At 38.4% G+C, this 27953-nt stretch overlaps 1 protein-coding gene across 13 annotated transcripts in view; it reads left to right on the top strand.

The window, feature by feature from the left end:
• ddx3xa (DEAD-box helicase 3 X-linked a) overlaps window positions 1-16746 on the top strand; it is an 82063-nt gene extending 65317 nt beyond the window's left edge. For all 13 annotated transcript variants that reach the window (XM_069889349.1, XM_069889338.1, XM_069889336.1 and 10 more), the window contains 7 exons: window positions 1485-1629; window positions 6613-6757; window positions 7244-7425; window positions 7625-7742; window positions 7866-8019; window positions 12586-12683; window positions 13944-16746. In XM_069889349.1, coding sequence (XP_069745450.1) covers window positions 1485-1629; window positions 6613-6757; window positions 7244-7425; window positions 7625-7742; window positions 7866-8019; window positions 12586-12683; window positions 13944-14020 — 919 coding nt within the window. In that variant the 3' untranslated portion in view covers window positions 14021-16746. The remainder of the gene's footprint in view (window positions 1-1484; window positions 1630-6612; window positions 6758-7243; window positions 7426-7624; window positions 7743-7865; window positions 8020-12585; window positions 12684-13943) is intronic.
• Window positions 16747-27953: the final 11207 nt, after the last annotated feature.

Genomic DNA, 27953 nt, shown 5'->3' with positions numbered 1-27953 from the left:
ATAACCATTTACGGAGCGGAAACAGGCCATGTTGGCCTTTCGAGACCGCGCCGGTTCACTGATTTTGTGTGCCCTCTAATGGTCACGTTCTTCTTCTTAACCAGGGTCTCAATATCTCTTGAAAACCAAGGTTCCATACACCTTCCGTACATCTTACCTGTAATTCAGATCCTGATTAGAATGTTTAATAAAAAGATTGAAAAGAATAATGGAACCTTGACCTTCAATGAAATTGGACCTAGAAGATGCACATTCATCTGGGTCCTTTCCTTTTTTCAAAACAAAAGATATACTATCATTAAGATGAATGAAGCTTCTCATCCTTAAATGAGTCATCAAACACAGAATTCTCTGAAATGCACGTACTTTAATGCGAGAAGCATAGTGAACAAGGTAGATTGTTGAAACTTTGTCGTTAGTTCAGAATGCATACCAAGCTGCTCAAAATTGTCTTGGTCTAACTCAGTGGTTCTCAACCTTTTTCTTTCCACTGCCATACTATAAGTAATCCTTATGCCATCAGTGCTCTGTGATTAGTAAGGGATTGCTTAAGGTGGTATGTGGGTGGAAAGGAAAGGTTGAGGATCATGCTCTAGACCCAATTGTTACTGAACTTTTTTGCTTGAGAAAAATTGTCATTGGTCTATTTCCTTTGGAGTTATTTAACAGTGCCCATAATGAATCAATTGGGGTATGATTAAAACAGTTTTCGAACTAGTTACACCAATAAAGTGGTGGGAAGTTGAAGTATTGGATGGTGGCTGATGGTCAGTGGAGTAAGAATGTAAGCTGTAATCTTGGAAATGGGGAACAAAAATTCCATTTAAAAAATATTCAAATTAAGCAAGGAGAGCCAGCATGGATTTTTGCATGATTTCTGTGCTTGGAAGACAATTGTGGTAGTGGCATAAACATAGTTGATGCCTTGGATCCTTATGAAGTTGACACATGCTAAAAATGGGAGTGAGTGAAATTGGGATTTATTCATTAAAAAAAAAGGCAAAATAATGATTATTTAGAGTGGGACGTGCCTTGCAGTGGTGATTTGGTTTTGGGGGTTTCAATTACCCAGACTTTGATTTGTGAGTAACATTAAAGTTTGAATGGGTGATGCCAGCAAGAATTGTCAGTATCTTGACCAATTGTTTTAGCTTTCATCATAAACTGGTTCTTTTTCTTGAATTTGATTATTCTTTTGAATGCCAGAGCTAGTGCTATATGTCATTTGGCTGATTATGAAATTGTGCAGTTCAGAAACTTGTATTTCCCTGATACAGCATGAAGCTGGATGATAAATGATGTTTTCTTGAGTCTTGGTTAATGTATCACCACCCTAGTTTCACTCTATTTGTTTTCAGCTATTTTTAGCTTTTAGTTTACTTTTGTTAGCATAGGGAAACTATGAATGATTACTTCTGAATATTATCCAGTGATACTTATTGGTGATGTAAGTATATAAGGTTAAATATAATTTTTATTGTTAGATACTTGGTACTGGATGAGGCTGATAGGATGCTTGATATGGGATTTGAACCACAAATTCGCCGCATTGTTGAGCAAGATGCAATGCCACCCAAAGATGTGCGGCAAACTTTGATGTTCAGTGCGACGTTTCCAAAGGAGATACAGGTATGACAATATTTTGGGTGATGTAAAGCTATCGACCATTGTAATGGGCCCTTTGACCTGACTGCTCCATGCTAAATTTGATTATGAGCTAGTCTAATTGGCCCATGTTCCTCTAATCTTGCATTCATTTTCTAAATTTGTCCGAATCTGTTTTAAATGTTGTAATTGCACTGCCTATACAGTACCTCTGCAGATCATTCCATATACCCACTGTGATTTTTGTGGGAAAATTTGTCTCAAGTGCCTGTTTAAAATATTTCACCTTGCCATGAACCCATCCTTCTGGTTTAAATTTCCCCTACCCTGGGAACAAGACCTTGTCTGTTTTCCAAAACCAAGAGCACATCAGCCTTTTGTGATGCAGGGGGTTTAAAAAAAGCCCTGCCTATCCAATCTCCTTTTATTAACTCAAGCCCTCTTCCAGCTTAATTACATTCTTCCTATAGCTAGGTGACAAGAACTAGGCGCAATAATCTGTGGTCTTGCTATTATAGTGTATGGTTTAATATATCTCCACTCTTGTGCTCTGTTTTTCCTTTACTCATGGAATTAAGTTGAAAGAATGAAGTTGCATGCAGCTTTTCATTTTTAAATATTTAAAATTTTCTCAATACATGTAGTAAAGATTAATACAATGATACAAATTGCAAAAAGAAAACAAGCTAGAAACTACATACATGCTGATATATATCCCCAAAACCACCTCCCCAAACCCTCACCCTCAAAATAATTAATAGAAAAGATACAATATAGTTATGTAAAATAAAACAAAAACATTCAAGATTGCAGAGGGATGTAAACAGTTGTTTAATACAATTCAGAGGAGATTTTTTTCAGGTCCAGAGGCAGAGGAAGCACAACTTTACAAATTTAAACCTAATATTATCAATTCCAATATTCAAACCTAGTTCTCACTGGCCTTGAGTTATGAACTCCACGTTTAGGAATTCGTTTTTGTAATAAAGAACATATTGTAGAAGTAGATTTCTTCACAATTCCTCTATGAATAAGAATTTCTACTTCACTACAACCAGACAAACAACATGGTTGGTCCTAGCCTGTCCCTCAAATATGCTCTCAATTAAAAATAAGAGTATTTGGGTTATTCCATATTTATTTCTCCATTTTTTCAAATTAATTAAAGGGGGCATTAATTGATATATTTTCTTCATGTATATGAAGAAAACTGAATGATTATCAAAAAATTGATTATCTTTTGAAAAAGAGATGAGAATTTTGAGTCAAAGGCATATTGGGCAATATATTATCCTCTTGTGCCACTTTCATAATTTATTCCAGATATTAATCAGGTATTTCAACAATTGTGTTTGTTTTCCACCAACCATCAGTTTTGCATCCTGTTTGTATAAGAGTTCTTCTGCTTTTCTCTCCTATTTTATTCAATTCTATTTGAACCCATGCCAGTTTTTATTTATTTATTTAAAAGTAATTTTTTTTTTATATGTGCCGCTCAATAAGTTTTTGAAATTAAGAAACTAAACCTCTCAATTCATATTTCCACATTTTCTATAGAAACTCGTGACATTTTACCTTTCCAGAGGAATTTCCTTATGTATTGTTCAATTCTTGAAAAAACCTTTAAGGTATTAAAATAGGTAATGTTTGAAAATGTATGCTTAGAAATATGTTCATCTTGATGCAATTAACCCCACTAAATTTATAGGTAAATTGATCCTTTTTAAATCTTCCTCCACCCTTTTAAAGTAATGATAAATAATTTGTATAAATTCTTCAGATTATTATCTGTATGAATCCCTAAATATTTAATACCATCTTTTGGTCATTTAAACTGGGTATCCCTTTGGCATCGACTATAGTCCCCTTACGTTAATGACATAATTTCACATTTATCTCAATTTATTTTCCATATTCTTCCAATTTAACATATAGTTTTTGTAAAGAAGTAAGGTTCAGTCAAATATGCTAAAGTGTCATCTGCAAATAGACTAATTTTATGCTCTTCTTGACCAACCCTAAATCCCTTAATTTCCAAATCACTCTGAATTGCCTATCCAAGTGGTTTTATAGCTAACGCCACTGCCCCCTCACCCCCTGTTCCAATGAAGATGGGAGGTATTCGGGATGTGGCCTAGAGGCCAAGGAGATGACGACCTGAAAAATTTTGGGAACCACTGATCTAAACAGAAATGAAAATATTTTCACGGGCCTCTGCTAAATTAAGAAATGTTTCTTGAATACATTTCTCATCAATATTTGGAGTATACAAAATTTAAAATATCCTCAGTTCCGAATATGCTTGACATATCTCCCTGCAGAGTCCGTCACAACATTTTGATTTTTAATTGGAAGATTCTTTTTTTTAATCAAAATTACCATACCACACCTCTTGCCTTAGAATTAAATGAAGAAAGCGCTGCATATCCAACCTGGTCCCTTTTAATTTCAAGTGTTCTTTTTTGGTTAAATGTGTTTCTTGGAGAAATGCCACATCAACTCCCATTTTCTTAATGTGTTAATACTCTTTCCCTTTTTACAGCTCCGTTTAGCCCATTAAAATTAAAATATACAAATTTAATTACTCATCTTGATAAACAAACCAATCCCTTTCATGTTACTTCCGTTACCTTCCCCGCCGCAAATTTCTTCCCATTTCCATTTTTGATATGTCGGTATGCATCTCCAGCAATCCAAATAGAAGGAAAAAAAAGCAGATAAAACACTCAAAAATCTCTAATCCCACATATATATTTTCTATTTATAAATAAAACAAAAGCCTGATAAGTGTTGTTTAAATGTACAACACTATCTCCATTTTATGGGCTGCGAACAAGGTCACAAAAACATACATAATTCCATAGCAATCAGCACCTCCCACTCTTCCCAACTCCCTTAGTACATTTACTGTATAATCTTTAATTAGTTATTCATAACTAAACTTGCTGGAAATAAAGAAAAAAATCATATTCTAATTTATTTTCTCTTGCATACTTTTAATAATCAAACAAGAAAAAGAAAATACAGATAGTCCTTGACTTCCAACCTACGTAAATTGCATTCTCCCGCACATATGACCAAATTTTTTAAAAACTTTATTAAAACTACTGAACAAATACATTTTGTATTAAAAGTACTGTATACAGTGGTCCCCGTTCCCCGACTTATGACCCATTATGGTCCCTGGGCAAATTCTTCTGCTTGAGCAAAATTAGAAAAGAATTTAGTTTGATCACTCGGTATGAAAATCTTCAAAGTCACAGGGTAGCTTAGTACAAATTTCTAGTCTTTATTGAAAAGAGCTTTTTTTTTGCTGGGTTGAATTCTTTCCTACACTTCAATAAATTTTCACTCAGATCAGGATGTTAATTTATTTCAATGGGAAATCTTTCTAGGATCAACTGCTTATGCTTTTCACACCTAATACTTGCACTTAATGAATTGGAGTTTAATACCAAAACACAAGTAGTTAGGGTTAAAACGATGTTGCAGAGGTTGTAGAAGCTAGGATAGGCTGATAGAAGCTGCCCAAACAGGTAGGCTACTTTTTGTTTGTTGCCAAATACCTAGTCTAGTGAGATAGCACGTTTATTGTCATCTGATTGTACAAGTAGAACCTGATGAAACAGCGTTCACCAGTCCTTTGTGCAAAACATGCAGACACAGAACCACACATACTGACAAATAATGCATAATGCAGGACAAGTATTTTATCATAAAAATAAATAATGTACAAATGAATATTGGTTATTGTGAGCATTCCCTTTGGTCGTTCACTGTTCTCACTGCCTGTGGAAAGAAGTTGTTCCTCAGCCTAATGGTGCTGGCTCTGATACTCCTATATCGTTTCTCCAATGGGAGCAGCTGAAAGGTGCTTTGTGTAGGGTGGAAGGGGTCCTCAATGATTTTGCATGCCCTCTTCAGACAACGATCCTGGTAGATCACATCAGTTGGGGGAGTGAAATTTCATGATTCTCCCTGCCATTCTTATGGTCTTGTGGATTGACCTCTGATCTATATCTCCGCAGCAACCATACCACACTGATGCAGCTGACCAGGACACTCATTAGAGCTCTTATAGAATGTTGACATAATGGTGGCTGCTTTAGTCTTCTCTGGAAGTGGAGTCGCTGTTGTGCATTCCTGACAAGTGAGATGTTGAGCGTCCACGATAGGTCACTAAGTGAAGTCCAAGGAACTTGGTGGTCTCCATTCTCTCTACTGCAGTTGTTGATGTGTAGTGGAGGGCAGTTGTTCCTGGTCCACCTGAACTTCACAATCATCTCCTTTGTCTTATCCACGTTGAGACTCAGGGTTGTTAAGTAAGGATAATATGACAGCTCTGCTATGAAGTTCATTCAGGAGCTTGATGGTTGTAGGGAAGAAACTGTTTTTAATTAACCCTGTGTGCTGTCATACTGCTCTTGAAGAGAGTATCTGCGGTGTGATGGATCATTTGGTGTATTGGCTTTTTTTTCCTAGACAGCAGTTATGTTAATGGAGTCCATGGAGGAGTGGGGACTTTGAATCATGTTCTGAGCTTCATTGTAGCTTTTGACCTTGAGCAGAGCAGTTCCATGCCAAGCTGTCATTTATCAAGCAAGTATGCTTTTGTAAAAGTTGAGAAACAAGAGTGACATGATGAATTTGGTCTTTCAAGTAGAAGTGGTGTGCTTTCTTTACAGTCACAGGTTTGTTCCAGTTTGGGTGGTGGGAGGTGTTTTTAGTTGGGAGATTGATGCAGGAATAGCTTGCTGAACTATTGGGTTACAGGAGAGATGTGCATCAGCCTGGACTGTCAATTCACAAATGCTAAGCTTGCCTCCATACTAAAACCTTGCTTTGCACTTGCATCATGCAAGTGTTATATTAATCTTCAGGTTGCTCTGTAAAATGATAGTTGGTGAATTGTACCATTGAAAATGGTGTGCTAAGGATATGGGAACTTTTCCTTGCTCTTTAAACAAGAACAAATGCCTGATTTCACCCTCTTGAATTCACTTTCAGATACTTGCTCGTGACTTTTTAGATGAATATATATTTCTGGCAGTTGGTCGTGTGGGCTCCACTTCTGAAAACATTACTCAAAAGGTAGTGTGGGTGGAGGAACAAGACAAGCGTTCATTCCTGCTGGACCTTTTGAATGCTACAGGTAAATGTCACGATGAGGTTAACTATTCATAAGGTTAATTTTATTTTTGATTCTTATTTGAACCCAGTTAATTTTTACCCAGCACCCTTTCACAAACTATTCTGTAAGCATCATTTTAAAGCTGTTGTTAAATGTTCCAGGCATTGATGCTGTGCAGTTAAAATGGTGGTGGCTGTGAACATTCACCAAAAGTCCATTTGTGTTGATATTTTGGGGTTAATGCTTCTTGCTCTCAAAACTCGTGGAATGGCTTCTGTTGCAGCAGTTGTCAGATTGGGCTGGTTTTATTGTTCACCTGTTGAAACTACACATTTCTCCCTGTTTTGTAACTGATTATTGTCCCTCTCCACAGAAGCAAATTTATCAATGCATCTTGCTCTTCTTTGATTTATCTTCTGATTTTTTTTTTCTTCTTGAGTAGTATTTCAAATGTGTTCAATGAAGTCCAACCATCTGCTTTTTCCCCCCACCTCTCACTCTTTATAGGAAAAGATTCTCTAACGCTGGTATTTGTGGAGACTAAAAAGGGTGCAGATTCATTGGAGGATTTCCTGTACCGTGAAGGTTATGCGTGTACCAGCATCCACGGTGACCGTTCCCAGAGAGATAGAGAGGAAGCTTTGCATCAGTTCCGCTCCGGAAAATGTCCCATCCTGGTTGCCACTGCGGTAGTTGATAAAACTAATTCTTTGTGTTAAATAGCCAAAAGTGTTGGCATGCGATTGAGTTGCCCTTGTATGAATGCTAAATGACGTGGCAATTTCCCAAACTAATATTAAAATTATCCCAACGGTTTTTGTTGATTGGTACTTTGCTGACGCTAAATCTTTAATTCCTGTAACAGTCTCCATTAATTTGAAATTTCAGGTTGCAGCCCGTGGACTGGACATTTCTAATGTCAAGCATGTTATCAATTTTGATCTGCCTAGTGACATTGAGGAGTATGTGCATCGCATTGGGCGTACAGGTCGTGTTGGCAACCTTGGTATGTTACCTGGAGAAATTAAGTTAACAAGCACTTGTTTGCTGTGTTATTTTTTTTGGCAATGAAACTGTAATGTACTAGATATTTTTGGAACATTGTTTTAAATTTTGACTGCTTTCATAGGTCTTGCCACCTCGTTCTTTAATGAGAAAAACAGTAATATTACTAAAGATCTTCTGGATTTACTTGTGGAAGCCAAGCAAGAAGTACCATCCTGGCTAGAGAACCTGGCATATGAGCAGCAGCACAAGAGTACTGGTCGTGGGCGATCCAAGAGGTAACATTCCATACTTGAGCTTGGTGTCTAACTGCATTGAAGGTTTACCTGTATAATATTCACTATTAGGAGACTGAAGAGACTCAAATTCTTTTATACAAAAGTTCATTTTAAGCCAAATTTCAAGCTCTGCAGATATTCCTAGAAGTGGTTAGTATATGGAACTTGATGCAAAGGTACATTTAAGATAGAGAAGTACATAATGATGGGTTAATAGAAGTGGTATGTGTTAGATGATAATTTATTGATTTAATAGAGGTGGTATAAGTGTTAGATGATCATTTATTGATTTGTGCATGCTATGAATTTCTAATTCCATCTCACTCTCAAGATGTTTGGCACAGTATAGTGAAGCAAGTTGGTTAGATCAATTTGAAGGAGGTAAACAAAGTTTGCAGATGCTGAGGTCTAAAAGGCAGTCAACGTTTTTGGTCTGGGCCCTTCATTAGGAGGGCTGAAAATCAGACAGACATTTGAATAATATGGTAGGGGAAGGGAGAGGAGCACAAGCTTATCAGACAAAAAGTTATAGGTGGGAGGGTAGAAGAGAAAGAAGCAGAATAGTGATGGGAGAAGAGCTAAAGATATCTCTCAGGTTTCCTTCCTCCAGCTCCTTACTCACTTCTATCAGAGAACAGCGGGAAAGAGACCTGGTGATGTGGTTGATGGAAATTGGAGAAGTTGATTGATGCCTTCTGGTTGGAGACTGAATGCAAGATGATCTTCCAATTTGTGGTTGGTCTTAAACTTGGCAGTATATTAGGCCCTAGATAGACACACTCCCCACTCTTATCAGAGAGCTTTGATTCCTTGCCCTTTCTCCCTATCACTTCTCAGCTTTCTCTTCAGCTCTGCCACTACTACCTCTTGCCTGAGAGCCTGTGCTTCCCAGCACCTATTTTTAAAAATCTGCTTGATTTTTCTGCATTCCTGATGGAGCTCAGGCCTGAAAGATCAACTGCCTTTTACTTTCAGGATACTACATACACTGTGTTTCTCCATTACTTTTCTGTAGATCATTTTCAAATTTTGGACAAGTTTGTTTACTATTCAAGTATAGCTTTCTGAGTGAAACACGAGTCTGCAAATGCTGTGATTTTAGTAAAACACACCAAAATGCTGGAGGAACTCCGCTGGTTTTGCAGTGTTCATAGGAGATGAAGATGGGCTCAGGCAATAATCTTTAAGGAATAAGCAACAAAAAAAAAAACAGGAAATTTTCAAATAAAAGATGTTAATTGGATATAGGAGAGGTGAGGATTGATTTTGTCTGTGTGAAAGGAGACAGGAAGAGAGCTGAGGGAAGAAGTGGTGGTGGGGGGTGTGTGGTCATTGGAAGGCAGAGAACTCAGTTTCCCAGATGGAAGATGGTGCTTGCGGTGATGTAATTGGGGGGGGGGGGGCGTATTATGCTGACCATTTGCTATTGGCTATGGCTGTAGAAATACTCCGCCCTACTAGTATAACAGATGGAGATGCTTTCCCAATGGCCAGTTTAGAGGTAGTTCTAGTCTGTTAATAAATGCCCAGTATTGGTATAATACTTGACTGGTCCATGTCTATGGCATATCAGTGCTCCTTCAAGTTGCAAATGTTCGCAGTCTGGCAGCACATGAGACCATGCACAGACATACCAACAAGGGAAAGGGATGGGGAATTAAAGCGGGTGGCCACCAGGCGATCCACGCTATTGCGGCTGACCGAGCTGAGGTGTTGAACAATCCTCTTTTTCCCCCAGTCTGCGTCCAGTTCTCCTCCTCTTCTCTCCCCCCCCCCCCCAGCAGAATGTTGCTTCATTTTGAAAGACTGGGGCTAGAATGGTAGTGAGGGATGAAGTATGGATGCAACTGAATCATCTCCTGTGGTCACAGGTAGATACCAAGGGGACGATTGGTGGGGAGGGAGATGTAGACAAGGGAGTCATGGGGAGGACAGGTCCCTGCGGAAGGCAGACAGGGGAATGTGTGTCTAGTGGTGGGATCACTTAGTAGGTGGTGGAAATGATGCAAGAGGATGTGTAGGATGCAGAGATTGGTGGGATGGTAGGTGAAGACGAGAGGAATCTTCTTGTTGCATGTGGAGGGGGCCAGGCCAGATATGCGAGTAATGGAGGGTATGCGGGTGAGGGCCAAGATTGTGGTAGAGGGAAACCCACATTGTTTGAAGTAGAACGTCTCTGATCAGACAGGGAAGTCTGGGTGCAGATGTGACAGAGACGGGGGAATTGAGAGAATGGAATCCTTACATGGTACCAACCTGCTTCAAACAGGCGTTAATCATACTGGTGCCCAAGAAGAGTGTAGTAACCTGTCTTAATGACTATAGACCAGTAGCACTTACATCAACAGTGATGAAGTGTTTTGAAAGGGTGGTGATGGAGCATATCAGCTCCTGTCTGAGTGGTGACATGGATATATTTACTTCACCTATCATAGTAACAGGTCTATGGTGGATGCCACCTCACTGGCTCGACACAAAGCCCTGGAACACTTGGACAGCAAAGATGCATACATCAGAATGCTCTTGAACAACTACAGTTCATCATTTAACACAATCATCCCCTCAAAATTGATCAGCAAACTCCAAGATCAGGTAGTTAACACCCCACTGTGTAATTGGATCATGGATTTCCTTACCTCCAGACCACAATCATTGAAGATTGGTAAGAACTTCTCCACAATCTCCCATCAGTACCAGATCACTACAGGGTTGTGTTCTTAACCCCCTGCTCTATTCACTTTACACCTACTGGCTCCATACAATAACACCATCTACAAATTTGCCAACTATACCATGGTAGTGGGTTGTATAAAGGAAAGGGATAAGTCAACATACAGGATGGAGTTGAAACCTTTGCTGAATGGTGCAACAACAACCTTGCACTCATTGTCACCAAAACTAAGGAGCTGATTGTTGACTTCAGTAAAGGAAACCCAGAGGTATACAATCCAATGATCGTTGGGGGAATCAAAGGAGTGAGCACATTTAAGTTCTTGGGAGTCACTATCTTGGAGGATCTTTCCTGGACCCAACACATTACTGGCATTGTGAAGAAATCACATCAGCACCTCTTCTTCCTCAGGAGTTTGCAAAGGTTTGGTTTGACATCAGAAAGCCTGGCAAATTTCTACAGAGGTGGGGTAGAAAGTGTGCTGACCAGCTGCATCACGGCCTGGTATGGAAATAACAATATCCCTGAGCGTAAAGCCCTCCAAAAGATAGTGGACACATCCCAGGACATCACAGGCAAAACCCTCCCCACTACAGGGAATGCTGCTGTTGAAGAGCAGCAGCAATCGTAGAAGACCCTCGCCAATCAGCACACACTGTTCTCGCTGCTGCTCTCAGGAAAGGTGTAGGTGCTACAAGACTCACACCACAAGGTTCAGGAATAGCTGTTACCTCTCCATCAGACTTCTCAAAGGCAAACTCACTCAGACTCATTTAAGAACTTTATTGATTTTTTTTCCTCTCTGCCATGCATAGTCAGTTTATTTTTTTGCACTATCAATTATTGGTGATTCTGCTGCACCCACAGGAAAGAGGAGCCTCAAGATTGTATGTGATGTCATGTATACACTCATTAGACAATAAATCTGAAATCTAGAACGGAGTGTAATTGAGGTAGCTGTGGGAATTGGTGTGTTTGTAGGTGTCCGAGAGAGTTTGTCTACTGTGATGGAGACAGATTGAGGAAAGGAAGAATGTTGCTGGAGGTGGACGAGGATGTAAGTTGGCAGCAAAGTGGATGAAGGTGATGAGGTCAGTATGGGCAAATGAGGCAGCACCAAATTGTTGTCGATGTAGCAGAGGAAGAGTTGAGGGGGCTTGCCTGTGAAGGCTTGGAGCATGGATTGCTCCATGTAGCCAACAAAAAGGCAGGCATAGCTGGGGCCCACGCAGGTAACCATGGCTACCACTTTGACTTGTAGAAAGTAGGATGAGTCAAAGGAGGTTATTGAGGTTGAGGACAAGTTCTGCCAGCTGGAGCTTTGATGCCTTTGATATGGGGGATAGAAGTGTCTCTGGATTGGATGTCCATGGTAAACATGAGGTGTTTGAGTTCAGGGAACTGGAAGTTGTTGGTGATGGAGTGTGTGTGAAGAGTCCTGGATGTAGGTGGGGAGGGACGGGATCTGTTCCTGAGTATGGGAGACTATTAAATCTTCATAATATTAACCAAAATGTGTTGTTTCAAAAACAGTTGTTTTTAATAATTGCATTTGCTTTGTTTTTACTTCTATAAAACTACTATTCAAAATTTAAACAAATGTGTTAAATTGATAATTGGCATTGTATATCATGGAAAAAATATCCTCTTTTGGATTGTTTGATAAGGCACTTGATTTTTAACTGAAAACTATTTGGGAGTGCATGCGACCCAAATTGGACCACTTTTAAACTAAAATCATAAATGGTTTTTCTGTACTCACTAAACATAGCATTAACCAAATTACAAAGATTTTCCACAATCCATTATATTTCAATTTTTGCCTTTTACATGACACTCAGTAATGATTACTTGCCAAGATTCTAAAATATCTTTAAAATGTTTTTGTATTTCAGCCGATTTGGTGCGAGAGACTACAGACAGAACAACAGTAGCTTCAACACTCGAGGAAACCGTAGTACTGGCCATGGAGGGCCAAGAGGATATGGAGGAGGCAAGTTGTCTGCTATGTGGTTTTCCTGAAATTTTTTTTGTGTGCATAAAGTTTTGTACTACCTGGAGCGGGGATGTGCAGTTATTTTTTTAAACAACCTATCATCAACAGTACTGCTTGTGTAAATCTTAAAGCTAGACTAGCACAATAGCAAATTAAATTATTGAACGTTAATATTTACCAAAATAGTTTCTACAAGCTTTGGAGCTGTTGGCAAAATTTAGAATTTTTTTTGACCACAAATTGAGATGAGTATGATTGTAGTCAGTAGCTGTAAATTAGGAGAAAAATGCCCTGTGCTCAGATTTTTTTTAAAATTTGGATGTCTTTGAATGGTTGTGCCAGCATTATCATAGCTAATATTGGAACTTAATACGAGCTTGAATCTATCTAATTTGATCTACCTGTACAAGGATAGCTCATGTATCCTTTGTAGGACATGAGTGAAAAATTTATTTTCCCCAACTGCTATAGAACAATATAGCAAAAGAAAAGGCACTTTGACCCACTATCCCTTTGCCAATTTAAACTAATCCCATCACAGAGTTTCTTTCGTTGCTTGTTCATTATCTAAATCAGCAATTCTCACCTTTTTTGGCTATGGCTACCTTCTCTGAATCATTTTGATTTCTTCCATACTTCTCTCCTATGAACTACAAACAAAATGTAAAAAAATATTTGTTATGCGAAGTGAAAAGGTTTTTATTCTGATGTGCTCTAGCCCCCATGTTGAGAATGGCTGATGTAAATACCTCAAATATTGCTACTGTGTCTGCTTCTATCATCTTGTGCTCCAGGCTGCTACCAACCTGTTAAATCTTGCCATGCATACCACCTAAATTTATCCCTCTCACATTAAACTTGTGAGCTCTAGTTTTTGATGTTTGTACCCTAGAGAAAAAGACTTCTTTGTGCCTAATTTTCTCCACTTGTCCCACACTGCTATGTGGGGGTAAAACTTTGGATCAGTGTTCATAAACTGCTGGCTGATCCAACCTGACCAATTTTACTGAACTCAAATCTCACTCTTGAATGTATTTTTTAATTTTGCATTAACATCGAAATTGTGAATTAGGAAGTGTTCCTTGGCCAGAATATTCATTGTTTCATACAGGAATATCTCGATAGGAGTTCTGGGGCTTTGGCCTTCTATTAATTAGTACAAAGGCTAGATCTGTTTTTACTGGACACAGATGAGTTGTCTTCTATATTGGAGGCATTGCAGAGTTTTCAGTTCTATTAACTTCATTTATTTTTCAGGTGGCTATGGAAACTATTACAATTCTGATGGATATGGTGGAGCTTACAATTCCCAGGTGGATTGGTGGGGAAACTGAAATATTCCAGTGGATGTCACCTTGCCAAACAAGCTAAATGGAAACCACATGTAACTGAGCCAGACTATACCTTGTGTAGCTTCAAGAACTCACAGTACATTACCAGCTGTGATTCTCTGGATATTTTTTAAAGGGAGCTCAAATGCAAAGACAGCAGTAACAGAAGAACATGAACCCTAGATGATGGAGAAAATGTGGCCGTGCGCAGCACTCGAATATTGGCAATAGATGTTAAATTGTGCTGTGTTAATAGTTTATCTCTGTAACTGAGGATCATTTGTATGTTAATGTACTGTGCCTTTATAGAGGAACTTTTATTTTTAATGTCCTACTGGTTCATTGGGCCTGAGTTCTCGCAATCATTCTCTAGCACAATCTAAGAGAGACTTGGGCAAAACAAACCTTGGCAGAAGCAGGGTGAAATGGCTTTACCAGGAGTCATTTACCCAGTTGCACTTAACATTGTTACAAGGCTGAAAATAAGCAGTGACCTCCATTACGGCCTTGACATGCGTGACCTGTAAAGACAAACTTGGGGCATTTGCAGCATTCTGATCCCTATTGTGGGGAAATGTTGCTCACTCTATCCTGGATACATACCTGTTGGGGACATGGTAGCTTTGCAAGCCATTCCAACAATGTGTACAGTCAAGTTTTAATGCACTGCTGTTTCCTAGTAATACACCAAGCAAATGCAAAAGTTCAGAAAACTTGACACAAAGTAACTTGACAACATAAAAGGCAGCTAATTAATTAATTCAGGCTTGCCTGGAGTGAGCAGAAAGTAGCTAGGAATGTTTTAGGGGATTTTGAAAACTTGAAGTTTCTAGATATGGATAAAAATACAATCCATTAGAAATCTTATTTGCCTGCCATATCTAAAAGGAAATTTGGAATTTCAGAATGGCTAAATGGACCACAGCACCGAGCGACTATACAGACGGACTCGGCTGATTTTTTTTGGTCTGATACGCATGCTAGTGTTGTTTTTTGGTCAAGGGGAACGAACAGAAAGATCTCTGCAGCAGGCTTCTTTACTGAAAATTACATTTGTGTATACTTGAGCTGCGATACAAAGTTCAGAAAAGCCACATTTAACTGTTTACTGTAGATTCTGTAAAGTTGCTCCACTAGGGTCTGAAGTTTGATGCTTGGAGATCACAGAGAATGGAAATGTACACATTACTGCACAAGGTGCCAACGCTGGTAATTGATCGCATATCCACTAGCATAGTGGCTTGGGTTTCCTTTTGCACACTGTCCATTACATGGACAAATAGTCAGTTTAATCCGCTCAATCTGGCCAAAGATTAGTTTTCCCACCTGTTTAAATGTTGAGCTGTATAATGCAGTTGGGTGAGTTGACTTGTAACTGCCAAGATGGGGTAGATTTTTCTCCACTTTCCCCCTAAGTGGCCAGATCACCAGTATTTTTAACAAACTACTGGAAATTTTGGGTAGTGGAGAACAAACTGAAAAGTAGCAAAAGAACTTAATAAGTGCAATACATCTATTGTGTGTTGTGCCTTCTTGTACTGAAATTCTCATCAATGGAAAGTAGATGCACTGACAGTATTGAGCTAATCTCTTGTGATGAATGGTGCTATACAGGTAGATTTAGGCCCTTATACATTGTGCCCATCAGGTTTTATATAAGAGATCTAAATACCTTTAACAAATTTATTTTAATGCACATTCAGAGAATATTTTATATACCGATGTCTTGTCTTGCATGCATTTTCTTGAACCTCCAAGTCTTTTTTTTGCGGTGATGTCAAACGCAGCTTAATTAAAATGGGAACGGGTGGAAAAGAGGCTAGATACCAAACCAGGACTATTTTGGGACCATGGGGGTGGGGGGGGGAAAAGTCTAACAGTTGGGAATTAACTATTTGCACACAACAGATCTAGGTATTTTTGCTGCTAGTTTTGTGTAATATTTATTCATTTGACAAATATTTAATTTTTTTGTTTGTTTTTGTAAGCCTAAAAGTGATTCTTTGAAAGTTCAAAGAAAACCCGAAAAAGTAACTTGACCAAAAGACAGTCCAAAAACACTGGCACTTGAATGTTGAATGTCAACGTATGCGTGAAAATATATATATATATATATACATATATTTCGGGGTAGTGTGAGCTCTTACTGTTAAGGTCATATTGGACCCAGAGTCAGAAACTGAACCACAACCTACCGTCGGCCTTGTGATTGCCGCTAATTCCCATTGTCCTATCAAATTCATTCATGTGGGTAATTTGATCAAATCTGAAATAAAATATGCCAAGGTTTGGACAGAGTTTCTTAAATTCTAGAGGAAAAATGTTTAGAAAACAGCAAAATGTTATGGTACTCCAATTTGTTTTGTTTAGTGAATGTCTGGCAAAGAGCAAATTTAATACATGTGGTTTATCACTTTATTGTTGCATTTAGTTGCATTTGCATATTAAGTGACTTGGGTATTCAACTTGACACTACTAAGCAAGTTGTAGTTTTTAGACCTAACATTCATAAATCGTAGAAATTCTCTTCATGCTGTAAGTCCCTACAACATAACTATTGCAGTGCATGAGTATCCAATCTTGCTCAGTGCATTGAATACCTTTTAGTCACTGTAGATCTAGAATTTGCTTTCTATAATAGTTTAGATGCTGTGCTCTTTTGCACAAGATTCAGCTGTGCATTACTTGTATGATTTTTATCAATAAAAAATTTGAGCTGCACCGACTAATGATCCATCTTGATTGTTGGGAAAAAAACCTTCAACTTATTCAAATTTCTTCACAACTCTTGAATGAGACTTGGTTGAGTTTATTTAGCTAATGCCTCAAGCTTGTGGGTTATTAAGTACATGACATCACATGCGAATTTAATTTTTGTGATTTTTTTTAAAAGTTATGAGTTTTCCCTAACCATATTGTAATTCTGTTGTACTAAAACAATGCTAGAAATACTCCCAGATGCTGCTTGACCAGAGTATTTCCAACAGTTTATTTTCTGTAAAATGGTTTTAGTCCATAAAGGGTTTGGTTCTTTTAAAGACTTCACTTAATGTACTAATCACCTAGCATTGGTCTTGATTTTGATGCTTAATTGTTTAAATTATTAGTCGCTACGTTGTAGCTCTAAATTTTAAAATGGCAACTTGCTGAATACTGATTTGTACCAAGTTTGAACCAAGACCCTTGTGAATAATGGCCTTGTACCAAAGTGACAAACCAGCCAACTCTTGAGGCTCTACACTACTGAGTAGGTGGAGCAGCATGTCTAGCCAAGAGAGAAGTAAAAGACAAGATATGACATTTATTTGGAGTCCACAAGCAGCATCTCCTGTTGTTCCAAAAGGAGCAACCAAATGATTCGGTTCCAACTTTACATCCAAGATTAAAGTTAACGTTTGGAAAATCTCCTTCCAGTACTTTAAGACTAGGACAGGAATGGACCAAATATGTGAATTAAAGAGGCCTCATCTCTCTCTCTCTCCTTTACAACAACACAAGTTTACCTATGGATTGACACGAGATAATTTGGCTTTGGAAATGATTGGAAACTTTAAATTGTAGTAAACAATGGCAGATATATAACTGCGTGCTATTAACTAACCTAAAAAACGATCCCAGAGCTCTTCTGATATGGACAAATTCATATCTAGTGCCCAAGGAGATCATAGAAAATACCTGATTTGCAAATATGTTAAAAAAAAATATATATCCGGTAAATTGTACTCCTCCAGGCAGTTGTTGAAATGATGCAAAACATTTGAAAAGGTGATTAAATAAAATCAGACTTGGAAAAAAAATGAAATCCAAAATGCTTTCTGAACTGAATCCATACTCTTGACAACTGGATTGTCAAGCGACTTAGCTGAAGAAAAAGGGAGAGGGAATCCAAGAAGTGCTGGAATGGAATTTTTTTTAAGCAAAGTTAAACATCTCCATTGTAACCCATGCTGGACAGTCAACTTGGTTATGAAAATATAACCAAAACATGAGGTTAGTATATTTACAGCCCAATAATAAAACCTAAAGTTAGGTAGTGCCATGCTTCCATTGCTTTTCAAGTTTTGTAAATGAGCTTTATTTTGACAAGGGTACTTACCTTCCAAATATATGATATAGCCAAATCAAGTGGGTCAAAAATTAGGAATAAAATTTGGTATAGAGTGAAAAAGGTATAAAAACTAGTTAAAATTCTAATTTTAATACAAGTAATATGGTCAATCAAAGTTGTATACATGGGAGACCAATGTGTGAAAGATTGATTTTTACTAACTATGAAACCAGATACATTATTTCTTACAATCTTAAAAGAACTAGTATACACTGAATCTGACGCATTCTAAGGAAAAAGTTCACTTTTATGTAAATTTAAGTTGAATTCTGAAAACTGACTAAACAAAGAGTAGTGACAACTTATGGGGAAAGGAGTTATCAGGGACTATTGTAAAGTAAAAGATCATCTGCATAGAGAGACTTCATATTCAATCCCCTTCCACCAAATCCCAGAAATATCTTGACACTCCTGAAACACAATCGCTAATAACTAGATCAAAGAGTAGTGGACTTGGGTTGTGGGGGAATCCTTGGTGGGTACCCCTTTATAAATTGAAAGATTGAGAGAATTGAAGAGGTAGTTAGGACATGAATACATTAATCCAAAGTAATAAAACGTGGTCCAAAATTAAAGAAATACCTCCACTCAACCTGATTGAATGCTTTCTCAGCATCTAATAAGAAAGAACATATTCATGGACTGTGCTAGAAGGTAAATATTAAAATAAGAGTAAATTTTTATAAAACAAGTCTGATCTTTTGAAACAATCGAAGGCAAAATCTACTGGCCAGAATTTTAACATCCATGTTTAATAAAGAAATTGGCCTGTAGGAGGTGCATTCCACTGGATCTTTACCTTTCTTTGGCATGAGTGAAATACACACCTCATTTCAATGATATTGGTAATTTTACCATGTTTAAACAAGTCAGATAATACAGAACCTAAATTTAGAGAACGCAGCAGGGAACTCAACAGGTCCTGGAGATTTTCCAGCTTGTAATAATAAAGAGATACCAGCAACTATTTCTTCCAGGAATATAGGCTTATCTAAACTCATTCTCTCATCCGAAGATAATGTGCGAATATTTAACGAATCCAGAAAATCCTCAATTGAACTATTATCACTTGTAAATTCAGAAGTAAAATTTCCTAAAAGTATTCTTTATCTCAGAATTATCTGTAGTTATACTTCTATTTTCCATTCAAATCTTTGTAATTTGATGATTAGCTAAAAGTTTACCCGATTTCTCTCCATGAATATAAAACTGAGATTTACTCTTCAGAAGTTGACATATAATTGCATGTGTTGAGAGGAGATCAAACTTTGAAGTTCAATTCATTTTTTATATAATTCATGGTAGCATATTGCTGATCTCACTTTAATTTGAGTAATTCTAATTTTTCTATATTAGCCTTCCTTTTTTTAAATTTGTAGTTTAGGAAATAATTTGTCCCCTAAGATAAAATTTCAGGGTGTTCCATACAATCAAACTAGAAGTTTCTGCTGTATTAGTTTAAAAAAAGTTATGTTCCTCCTTAAACTTAAAATATAATCATCTGAGAACAATGTTGTTAAGACTCCCAACACCTATTAACTTGAGGGAAGTCTGGAAAGAACCAAGATAATATGACAGGAGTGTGGTCTGATATTACAATGCTTTGACACTCACAGATAAGGTGGATTTACTCATAGCAGGGTTAAAAGAGGAATGATCCAAAACAATATTAAGGAGACTGGGACTTTATTCATTGGAACATAGATGACTGAGAAGGGACTTGATAGAGGTATTTAAAATTATGAAAGGAAATAGATAGGGGAAAGAGTCTGTTTATGTCTAGTCTAAGGGCAGGGGAGGTTGGAACAAGAGGGTATGAGTTAAGGGTAAGGGGGTAAAACTTTAGGAGAAATATTAGAGGATGCTTTTTCACTCAGCGAGTGGTGGCAGAATGGAATGATCTTCCAAAAGAGATAGTTGTGGCAGGGTCCCTTCTGTTTAAGAAAAGGTTGGATGTGTACATGCAGGTGAGGGGGTTGGAGGGTTATGGGCAAGGGAGCAGGTAGATGGAACAAGTGGAGTTTCATGTAAATTGGTGTGGACTGGAAGGGCTGATATGGCCTGTTCCCGTATTGTAAATTATATACTTATAATCTTTTCCCCACCTCAGTGGAACTAACCTATCCAGAACCCAGCAAGTGGTCTCTAAAATTCTTTACATTACTGCTGTGTGGTTCCCCAATAATATCTGTTCCTAATTTAATCTGTTCCTGACTAATCCTAATGTAATTAGTCCTTCCCCAATTTAACACTTTACCATTTTGTCCATCGCTATGTTAAAGGTCAGGGTTTTGTGGTCACGATCTCTGAAAGGCTCACTCATCGAGATGTCACCTAACCAGGTTCATTACCCAGTACTAAATACAGTGTGGTCTCTCCTCAAGTTTTTTTTCACATACCTGTCAGGAATCCTTGAACACACCTGGCAAATTCTGCTCCATCTGAACCTTTTGCCTTAAGAAAGGGTAAATCAATACTTAGAAAATTGAAGTCCCTCATAACAACAACCAAGTTATTTTTGCACTTTTCTCAATTCTTCACTGGCCTGCTGGGTATTTGGGGGCCTGTAAAATAAATTGTTCCCATTCAGTTTGTGACTTCCACCCACAACATCTTCCCTTTTGTAACTGTGATACCATCCCCAATTAGCAATGCTACTCTTTTTTTCCCCACCTTCTCCCGCCCCAGAACATGCATCATCCAATCCTGTTCTTGTGTCATGGCAGCAACATTGTATTTTCCAGGTACTGATCATTGCTCTCAGTCAGTACATTGCCCTCAGTCTTAATATTTACTCGTATTAAAGCGAACACATTTCAACCCATCTAACTGCATTTAATGCTCCTTCCACTGCCTGTTCTTCCTCAGTTTCATTAGATGTTGCACCTCCCTTTCCACCAAACATCATCTGACCGAGCACTCTGGTACCCATCCCTGTCTGGTTCTGTTGAACTCTCTCCAATAGCTGAAGCTATTTATTAAATTTTAAGTTTTACTTTTGGCCTTTTTTTAAAATCCATCGCAATCTCATCCTTTTTGTGTTTCTACACTTGATCTTACATTGAATTAAAAACTTAATTTGTACATCTTATCTAGACTGTATGTCAGTACAACGATTTTGCATCACAATTATAAATTAGTGCCATTTTTTTCTTCTAGCTTACTGCTACATCATTTTCTGTTTGTCTGTCCTTTGGGAAGACATAAAACTCAAATGCAATTATTCTGAATGTGGATTTAGCAGAACCCTATATAATTGGAGTAACATGTCACTATTGGGCCATAGTGCCCTTTGCCTTCCTGATTTCTTGCTGCTACTGACATTTAAATGATTTGTAAGATGGGCACAAAGGCTTTCTGAACATCACTTTTCAAATGATCACTACTTAAATACTTTTTTTTTTAAAAATACCAAGGCTGGTGAATTTACATTTTTTTCATGTAATTTGCCTGTAACGCTTTAAAACCTCTACATCCTGATCATTCTTACAAAAATGCTCCCTCTTTATACTTTTCCAACTAAAATAGATGATCCTATGTTTTTGCTCATTTTATTGTTTGCCAAGTCCTTAACCACTTTATTATCCAGGGCTACCTGAAGCATCGACACCGGGAAAGTTGGATATATTACAGGTGATTACCTCATCCAAACTATTTACAAATAATGTGAATATCTAGAGTCCCAACAACCAGTATTGAACCAGATTTAAGTTCCAGACAAACTTCACATATGTAAAACATGGAAATCTGCAGACACTGGTTAAAGTAAAAATACAAAGCTGGAGAAACTCAGCAGGTCAATTAGTGTATTTTATATAGCAAAAGTAAAAATACAAAACGGACATTTCAGGCTTGAGCCCTTCGACAAAGAGTTTGATGCATCCTACACTTGCTTCAAGTACCAACTGCTGCATCACAGTCTGATATGGGGACACCAATAACCCTGAGCGTAAATCCCTACAAAAGGTAGAGAACACTGCCCAGGATATCACAGGCAAAACCCTCCCCACTATTGAGAACATCTACAGTGAACACTGCCATTGGAGAGCAGCAGCAATCATCAAAGATCCACACAACCCAGCACACTCTGTTCTCACTGCTATCATCAGGAAGAAGGTGGCTTGCACCACTAGGTTCAGGAACAGCTGCTACTCCTTCACCATCAGACTTTAAATAAAAAAACTCAATTAAGGACTCACACTTGTGCACTTTTTAAAAAATCTTTGTATTGCGCAATTTGTTCACATTTGTTATCTGTTTAATTTGTTTACACAAGTACAGTTTTTCTTTTGCACTATCAATAAGTGGTAACTTTGCTTCGCCAGCAGAAAAAAGAATCTCCGGGTTGTATGTGATGTTATGTATGTACTCTGACAATAAATCTGAAATAGCAGGCCAGAGAGCCAGTTGAACATAACTCTTGTACCTTGGGCACATCTGCCCAAAGACATTTTTAACTTCTCCATCTGACTGATGGATCAATGACCCTTGTCTGGATTGGGCCAGATTGAAGTTAAACTTGAACAGATTGTTCAGCAGGTCATTGATCTGACCCGTTTCAAGAAAGTCACTATCATTCCAGAGCTGTGTACTCAGTCCTCCCTGTACAACCACAACTGTGTACCTTAACACAACTCCAAATCCATCTAAGTTTGTTGATGACATGGCTATAGTAGGCAGAATCTCTAAAAATGACAAAGTTGAGTACAAAAAAGAGACAGAAGAACTTGTTGCTTTGTGTCAGGACATCAACAAAGTTAGCAAGACTGAATAAATGGTAATGAAGCTTACTTCCTGGATTGCACCATTGGTGTTGAGGTGGAGATAGTAGCACCGTTAAGTTCTTATCAGTAAACATCTCCAGTGCTTTGTCATATCCAGGTGTCAAAAGCAACAAATATGCATATTATACTTGTGTGTTCCTGAGCAGCAAGTGAGATGAATAACCACTTGATCTGTTCTGGGAAGATGGCTGATGGGTGATTGTTGCCCATGTCGTTCGCAATTCTTATTCTTTCAACAATGTCCTGGTGAAAAGGTAGATTTCACATGTAACGAACCCAGCAGCCACAGAAATTCACCAAGACAATGGTTATTTAAACAAAAGTTGCTTTAAACATAATAACAAGATAAAACTTTAACTTATTACTATTAACTTAACCCCCCTTCTAATTCTAAGCGCATGTGTACATGTTCAGGAAAGTTTTTTGTTTCAGAATCCAATCATTCATTTCTCACTTCTCCAAGATCACTAGTATCAGGCAATTCTTATACTGTGCACAGAGTTTTACATTGATGAATCTTCACCAGGCTCTGGTGCTTAAAAGTTAAATAGTTACCACTCAGGAAGGTTCTTGTCTGTTTCAGAGAGAAATTTGTTACTCATTGAACACAAACTGATTTCCTCCAATCAGTCACTTCAGTATCTTTCCAAATGAAAACAGCTCTTCTTCCAGGTCACCACAGAGTTCCTCTTGTTTCCCTTATTTCAGGAGAAATACTCTAGCCAGCCATTTCCTCTTGAAAGGACTGAGAGTTTTGAACAGGCTGAACTTAGGACTCACAATCTGTCTTCAAAATGGAGTTTTTTAACAAGTTTGCCAACTTGCCATTTTGCAGCCTCAACTGCTACTGTAGAACTGACTTCTCTCTCCCTCTCAGAGAAGAATCCTGTTTGTTTTTCCCTCTCTCTGCTTGTAAAAACCAAAAACCTCTCCAAACCCAATCTTTCTTATCAATACTTCTGAGCCTCAACTTTATTGCCCAATTCTGCATGGCTTCTCCAAAGCCTCGTCTAGCTTCAGAAAAGCTCTTGCATTTTAAATGAGGTGTCTTTTGTGAAGTGTTACTCTGTTTGTGAAGTGACCTACACTAAACCCCCAGAATCTTCCTTTTAAAGACATATTTATCCATAACCATTCTAATATAACCCGTAACACACCTAAATGACATTTCATTGTAACTTAGCAATCTTTATGTTATCATACAGATTGTACAACCTCAGGTTCAGTGTTGGGATTTAAATTCACACACCTGCCTCAGAAATGACAGTACTTTTAACTGTGCAAAACTGACATCAGTTTATAAAGAAAGCCTAGATGAAGAGTTCAAGGATTTTTTACATCAGTTTCTTAGAACAATGGCCTGTTCTGAAGCTAATGAGCAAACATGCTTTATTAAATCTAGAATTGTGCATTTTACAATTTGTATAAACAGACATGTAAGACATGGTTGCTAATTTTTCTTTTTTTTAAAAAATAACTATTTATTCGTTCAACAATGTTATTACATACAATAAGAAAAATACATATTATGAACGATAAAATTTTATTTATATATAAAAAAGAGAAAAAAAAAGAACCCCCCCTCCCTTTAGGAGAGCCAAAGAAAGAGAAAAGAAAACCGAAATATATTTACTAAAATCTAATCAAGGTAAATCTAAATGTAAATATTCTAAATATAAAGACCACATTAAGAAAAAAAGAATAATTATCATGTAAAAAAAAATGTAATTTTTTCCATTACCAAATAAGTTTTCAACTCATTATGCCATCTATTAATATCAATCATATTATCACTTTTCCATGTATTTGCTATACATTTTTTTGCTACAGATAAAGCTAAATATCTCAAATCTTTCAAAGACTTCAACTTACCCAACAAAAATATTGTCGGATCTAAAAGTATTTTAATCTTATACAAATGTTCCTAAAACTATTGAATTGCTAACCAAACAGCATAAAAAAAAGTTCCAACTGAATTACCACACCTAAAACAAACATCTGATTCACTAAAACCATATATTTTTTAAACTTTGCAGGTGTTCAATACAATTGGCCAATGCATAATGAACATTTATCAATCTAGTAACACTATCATGACATATATCTAATCAATCATCCTCAGAAAAAGTAAATATCCTTTTCCCATTTAATCTTAGAGGGTGTTAATTTTTCTGATGGTACAAAGATAGTAAAAAAGTATATCATGAAGAGGGCAATAAAACGATATAGATCAACAAAGTGAGTGGGCAAAGATCTAGCGAATGAAATATTAACTGAGAAATGTGAAACTTCTAATCCATGGAAGGATAAATAAGAAAGAAATCAGATTTTCTAAATGGTGATAGATTGCAGATATCAGAAATGCTAACATAATGCTATAGCACAGTTTTCGTGGTTCCTCAACATGGTTATCCAACTGCACGAAAACCAACAGGGTCGGGTCAGATACAGCAATGAGCTCTCTGAACCCTTCTCCATAAACAATGGCATGAAGCAAGGCTGCGTTCTCGCACCAACCCTCTTTTCAATCTTCTTCAGCATGATGCTGAACCAAGCCATGAAAGACCTCAACAATGAAGACGTTGTTTACATCCGGTACCACACGGATGGCAGTCTCTTCAATCTGAGGTGCCTGAAAGCTCACACCAAGACACAAGAGCAACTTGTCCGTTAACCACATCTTCATCGGGCACACAAAACTCAAAACGGTCAACCAGTTTACCTATCTCGGCTGCACCATTTCATCGGATGCAAGGATCGACAACGAGATAGACAACAGACTCGCCAAGGCAAATAGCGCCTTTGGAAGACTACACAAGAGTGTGGAAAAACAACCAACTGAAAAACCGCACAAAGATAAGCGTATACAGAGCTGTTGTCATACCCACACTCCTGTTCAGCTCCGAATCATGGGTCCTCTACCGGCATCACCTACGGCTCCTAGAACGCTTCCACCAGCGTTTTCTCCGCTCCATCCTCAACATTCATTGGAGCGACTTCATCCCTAACATCGAAGTACTCGAGATGGCAGAGGCCGACAGCATCGAATCCACGCTGTTGAAGATCCAACTGCGCTGGGTAGGTCACGTCTCCAGAATGGAGGACCATCGCCTTCCCAAGATCGTGTTATATGGTGAGCTCTCCACTGGCCATCGTGTCAGAAGTGCACCAAAGAAGAGGTACAAGGACTGCCTAAAGAAATCTCTTGGTGCCTGCCACATTGACCACCGCCAGTGGGCTGATATCGCCTCAAACCGTGCATCTTGGCGCCTCACAGTTCGGCGGGCAGCAACCTCCTTTGAAGAAGACCGCATAGCCCACCTCACTGACAAAAGACAAAGGAGGAAAAACCCAAAACCCAACCCCAACCAACCAATTTTCCCCTGCAACCGTGTCTGCCTGTCCCACATCGGACTTGTCAGCCACAAACGAGCCTGCAGCTGACATGGACATTTACCCCTCCATAAATCTTCGTCTGCGAAGCCAAGCCAAAGAAGAAGATAGCTCAGTGCTTGGGCTGAGAAGGTTATGTTTTAGTTATACAGGGCATTGAGTGTTGGCCTGGGTATTGCTCCCCTTGTTTAAGGAATATTATGAATTCAGAGAAGACTCTAGACTAGTAGAGGGACTGGGTAGTCTAACAGGAAAAGGCTGGCAGGAGAATCAGAAACTCTGTCATATCCACACAATCCCATTTTCTAGCATTGGACCCATAGCCTTTTGTGCCTTGACAATTCAGATGGTCATCTGGATAATTCTTAGATGTTGTAAGAATTTCTGTCACTATCACCCCTTCAGGCAGTCTGCTCCAAATTACAACCATCCTATGGATTATTTTGAGTGTTCTTAATGTTCAAAGTTCAGACTGCTTGTCAGAGTACATACATGACATCACATAAAACCCAAATTATTTCTTCTGCAGGCCAGGCAAAATTTCTGCTTATTGGTAGTGCAAAAAGAAAAACCTATACTCAAGATTCATATATCTATACACACACCCACCCACACCCCCCCACCCCCCCACACCCACCCACACCCACCCACACCCACCCACACCCACACACACCCACCCACACCCACACACACCCACACACACCCACACACACCCACACACACCCACACACGAGAAGTAAACAAGGCAGTGCAAATAAATAGTGTAATTTTGTAAAAAAAAAATGTGTTGAGTAAGAGTGTTTAAATGAGATGATTTTAGGCGTCTGGTTGCGGAGGGGTAGCCACTGTTCATGAACCTGATGGTACGAGCTTTGAGGCACCTGTACCTCTTTCCTAATGGCAGCAGTGGAAAAAAGAGCATGCCCTGGGTGGTGTGGATCCTTGATGACTGCTGATGCTCTTCAAAAGCAGCATTCCATGTAGATTTTCTCAATGGTGGGGAGAATTTTGCCTGTGATGCACTGGACTAAGTCCACTATCTTTTGCAGGGCTTTGCGCTCAGAGATATTGGAGCCTCCATACCAGACTGAGATTCAGCTGGTCAGCACACTTTCCACTACACATCTGTAGAAGTTTGCTAAGATTTTCAATATCATACCAAACCCCCGCAAACACTGAGGAAGTAGAGGTGCTGACATGCTTTCTTCACGATGACATTAGTGTGTTAGGTCCAGGGAAGTTCCTCCGAAATAGTGACTCCCAAAATTTAAATTTGCTCTCCCTCTCCACCTCTGATCCCCCAATGATTACTAGATGGTACACTTTTTTTTTCTCCCCTTCTGAATCTACAATCAGCTCCTTGGTTTGGAGACAATGAGTACGAGATTGTTGTTAGTACACCATTCAGCCAAGTTTTCAATCTCCCTCCTGTATGCTTACTCAGTGCCCATTTTTATATATCTCACTACCGTGGCGGTGTTGTCATATCAAGCTGTAAAGTGAGTAGAGCAGAGGGCTAAGTACATAATCCTGTGGTGCTCCAGTGCTGATGGAGATCGTGAAGGAGATGTTCTTACCAATCCTCTGCATCTGAAAGTGAGGAAATCCAGGATCCAATTACACAGTGGGGTATTGAGGCCCAGGTCTTGGA

This window comes from Narcine bancroftii, chromosome 7 (assembly GCF_036971445.1).
Source record: "Narcine bancroftii isolate sNarBan1 chromosome 7, sNarBan1.hap1, whole genome shotgun sequence".
Taxonomy (NCBI): domain Eukaryota; kingdom Metazoa; phylum Chordata; class Chondrichthyes; order Torpediniformes; family Narcinidae; genus Narcine; species Narcine bancroftii.
The sequence above is the reverse complement of the archived record's forward strand: the minus strand, read 5'-3'. Positions and strand labels throughout refer to the sequence as shown.